Genomic DNA, 4283 nt, shown 5'->3' with positions numbered 1-4283 from the left:
CCCAATTCCAATGGCGCACCACACAGATTTGCAGTACTGGCCTCTAGGCTCAATAAGCACAATACGAAGAGAACGAAAATCAGCACTACGCGATCTGTGTTTTACTCTATCATTTTCTGTGTTATCTATAATTACCATGTTTTGTTACTAGTAATAGTAGTAATAGTACATATTTTATGATTTCATCGTTTAAAAAAAATTAATTATAATTGATGTGTTTTGAAGTGTTTAAATTGATATTTGATATATTTTATTGACAATTCTAATGACATCATGACCATAGAGATTGATTTATAGTTTTATCAGCTTAGGATGTAGTACTAATACTTTGTAGTTTGTAAGCCTACGTACTTTCTCTTATAAACAAGAAGGTACGGTTTATAAGCTGACGTACCTACTGGTTTTGAGTTCCGAACGTATATAGTACAAAAAACCCTTATAATATCACTCGCAAACATTTTAATGTATATCTCTTCTTTGTCATCATCATCATCATTATCAACGCAAATTCGGCTCACTGCTGAGCTCGAGTCTCCTCTCAGAATGAGAGGGGTCAGGCCGATATTCACTACGCTGGCCTAATGCGGATTGGCAGACTTCACACACGCAGAAAATTAAGAAAATTCTCATGTATGCAGGTTTCCTCACGATGTTTTCCTTCGTCGTTTGAGACACGTGATATTTAATTTCTTAAAATGCACACAACTGAAAAGTTGGAGGTGCATGCCCCGGACTGGATTCGAACACACCCTCCGGAATCAGAGGCAGAGGTTTCCATTGGACTATCACGGCTCATCTGTTCTTTGTACGTACAAGAAACTATATACGGTATGTAAATAATATGCAATGCCTCAATAGCTCAATGGTAAGAGCGGTCGGACTCATCACCGAGGGGTGGTGGTTCGGTCCCCGCCCCGTTGGTCTATTCTCGTACTCACTCCTAAAAAAAATATGCAATGCTTACCTATTCGAGGAAGTTATCTCTTTTGGAGGTGAAAAGCATGATTGCTGGCTTATACAGCGCCATAGCCGAGTAAAAACTACAACCATAGATCATAAAGGTCAGTATTTCGGCTTCAGGGAGCCACTTTCTGAATGTTGGCTTACTAATTCCAATCACAAAACACACTGATGATATAATTGTAGCCAACACGCCTAGAGCGACGTGAATACAGACGCTGGGTCCAAATCTTGCCTTTTGCATTGACGTGGTCTTGCGAAAAAACGGAAAAATAAAGATTCCGGGTAATGCTGATAGTAATATAACACCATTGGCTAAAAAACCTGAGAAAAATAAAACATTAATATAGGTTTTTTTAATCTTTACAAGTTAGCCCTTGACTACAAACTCACCTTATGGTAAGTGATGATGCTATCTAAGATGGAAATGGGCTAACTTGTTAGGAGGATGAAAATCCACACCCCTTTCGGTTTCTACACGACATCGTACCGGAACGATAAATTTCTAGGCGGTGCGGCTTCGCCGATAGGTTGGTAATTAGCCACGGCTGAAGCCTCCCACCAGCCAGACCTGGACCAATTAAGAAAACCTCAATCAGCCCAGCCGGGGATCGAATCAAGGATCTCCGTATTGTAAATCCACTGCGCACACCACTGCGCCACGGAGGCCGTCAAAACTACAAGTAGTATTCACTTATATATAAAGAATAAAGAAAATGTATAAAGACAAACAAACTAACACAACACAAAGAAGACACCAAAAAAAGAAAAACAGTTTTTAAAAAAATTTAAAAAGATGGTGGTACCAAAATGGTCACCACTCAACATATGCCCCGCTTGTGGTGGATCCACCAGCGCTGGTTTTCCGTAGAGTCATGTGTAAATGCGAAACTAAGTATGTCTGTATGTTAACTTTTTACTGCTAAACCACTGAACCGATTTGAACGAAATTTGATATAAAGATAAATTGGACCTTGGAGCAAATCAAACAAATTTACACACAAACTTTCGCCTTTATAAATATCATATTTAATTGTAAATTTGTTATTACAACGAAAGATGATGATTCATAATTCATCGAAGGTAGATGCCTCATTAATGTGTTGCGTTTCGTCATCGCAAGAGATCAACGCATTGTATGCCACACACCCAATGCACACGCACCCAATTAGTCCCAACAATGGATCGTAACAAGTGACATCGACAGTCGTAGCAACGGAGCTGTTGAAGAGTGGCAACGATGACGCAACGCTATAATGTCATCTATACTTCTTACTATTATTATAAAGAAGTAAAGTTTGTGATGTTTTTGGGGGTAATATCTGGATCTCCTGATTTGAAACCACGTTATTTGTGAGTGTCATATGCTATATTTTAAACCTGTATACGGGAACGGGAAGTAAGTGGGTAAAACCGCAGGGTATCGGCTAGTTCGTTGGAAAACGACGTCGCGATGTAACGCAACGCAGTAATGGGGCATCACTCTTACCTGTAGTGGAGTGTAGTGTCGTAAATTTATCGTACCCGTCATATGCATAGTAAGCAAAGACACATGAACATAAAGTGAATATAATTGCAAAGATCTCAACTAAGATGTGTTCGACTTTCCTGTCAGCAACCCTCATAGGCGCAGCGGCGCCACTGCGGGGGTTCAAAGAGATGATACCAGATATCAAACACGCCTGAAGCTGAAAATAAAAGCCAAGAGCGTGTTTTATATTCTAGACTAGAGGACGCCCGCAACTTCGTCCACGTGAAATTCAGTTTTTCATCAATATAAAATTGTAGTGTATGTCTGTGATTTCAAAATAACTATTCAGCGCATCATTATTTTTTTTTTAATGTTTGTTAGGTACCCCATAGCTTCGTCATTTACTTTCCAATTTTGAAAATTCTTTTATGTTTGAAAGAGTATACTTCCAGATTGGTCCCATTTAATTTTCATGAAAATGGATTCAGTAATTTTGTGTTAAAATGAAAATAACTGAAATATGTCTTTGAAGTCGGTTGCATTTTTATGTTTAAAGATCATTTTTCAAATGCTTATAGACAAAATTAAAACCTTATGAATCTTTTTTTTCAATTTTGCCTGTCTGTCTGTCTTTCTGTTTGTCCGGGCTTATCTCTGGAACGGCTAAACCGATAAAAATGGAAGTTTCACTGAAATATATTGGTGGTTATGGTTTCAAAATGAAAATTATGTTCGCGGCGTTTGAAAATCAAAATTTCACGTGGACGAAGCCTCAGGCGGCCTTAAGATACTAATAAAATAATACAAAATATGCAATGTTATTATTTTTTAAAAAGTAAACACAACATAATATTACTTACCTACGTATACTAAAGCGAAATTCGCTGTGCAATGTTTATCAAAAACTAATTATAACTTTAGAATAATTGGATATAGTTATTATCTTTTGAATAACATTTTATAAAGAAAAACAATAGGTACATTGAAAGCCAAGCTTGATTGGGTCTACTAGTTTAAAATAAATTAAATATCAAATGACATACATTTTCTACCTTCAATTCTTAATAATTTGTTTATTGATAATCGCACATCGAGTTTGGCTTAAGAATAGGTGGACGTACCCCAAATGTACCAAACAGTACATGGAGACCTCTGTAAATGTGCTTTATATCATAAGACATCGAGTAAAACTGTGCAAATGTAGTTATAGCAGATAGCAGTAACTCTGAAAAGGTAATCAGAACTGCATGCACCACTTGAAAGCATTTCTCCATTGAGTTCGAGCGATCCACTAAAGTAATTTTTACTGGCCCGACAAATTCCAATACTTCACCTTTTTTATCTTTTTCGCATTCTAAATTACATTTTCGAAAAGGCATTTTTGAACGTATATTATGATAGAATCTAAATAAAACAATTTGGATTTCAAAATTACATATATACAGAAAAATATTTACAATCGTAAATTTTATTATGTGTTGTGATTTTATCTCTACCCAAAATGAAACTTTTGTCATATGTTTGTCAAAGATTTTACGTAAAATATATGTAGCCAGCTCGTTGCTGAAACTTAATTATTAATTCTTCCTATAGTCTATGATACTTATGGTCAATAATTAACTCGCCATAGAGGAATTTGATAATGGAGATGCATCGCAATTCGCACCAAGTCTATGTTCGCACCCAAACTCAGCTTTAATCAGCAAGAATTTTCGTATATAAAAAAGTTGAGGTACTCCACGGATCGGCTTCTTTTTCTTTAATTATTTAAGAAATTTACTTTCTTTTTCTGCAACATAGCAAGCAAGGCTTTAATTTTACTGCTAAGTTTTCTTTAATAAGTTGTAAAAAT

General features: G+C 36.2%; 1 protein-coding gene across 1 annotated transcript; it reads right to left on the bottom strand.

The window, feature by feature from the left end:
* Window positions 1-964: 964 nt before the first annotated feature.
* On the bottom strand, window positions 965-3810 carry LOC112055581 (uncharacterized). The gene is made up of 3 exons (XM_024095762.2): window positions 3685-3810; window positions 2450-2648; window positions 965-1284 (listed from the first exon to the last, which is right to left on the bottom strand). Exons 1-3 carry the CDS (start codon window positions 3808-3810, stop codon window positions 965-967), a joined length of 645 nt encoding a protein of 214 aa, XP_023951530.2.
* Window positions 3811-4283: the final 473 nt, after the last annotated feature.

This window comes from Bicyclus anynana, chromosome 16 (genome assembly GCF_947172395.1).
Source record: "Bicyclus anynana chromosome 16, ilBicAnyn1.1, whole genome shotgun sequence".
NCBI classification, from domain to species: Eukaryota; Metazoa; Arthropoda; class Insecta; order Lepidoptera; family Nymphalidae; genus Bicyclus; species Bicyclus anynana.
This window is presented reverse-complemented; position numbering and strand designations above follow the sequence as displayed.

Coding starts and splice junctions, on each gene's coding strand:
- LOC112055581 (XM_024095762.2), bottom strand. CDS start 3,810: ATGCCTTTTCGAAAATGTAATTTAGAATGCGAAAAAGATAAAAAAGGT. Junction 2,649..3,684: donor TGGAGAAATGCTTTCAAGTG/GTGCATGCAGTT, acceptor TTTTATTTTCAG/CTTCAGGCGTGTTTGATATC. Junction 1,285..2,449: donor GACACTACACTCCACTACAG/GTAAGAGTGATG, acceptor TATTTTTCTCAG/GTTTTTTAGCCAATGGTGTT.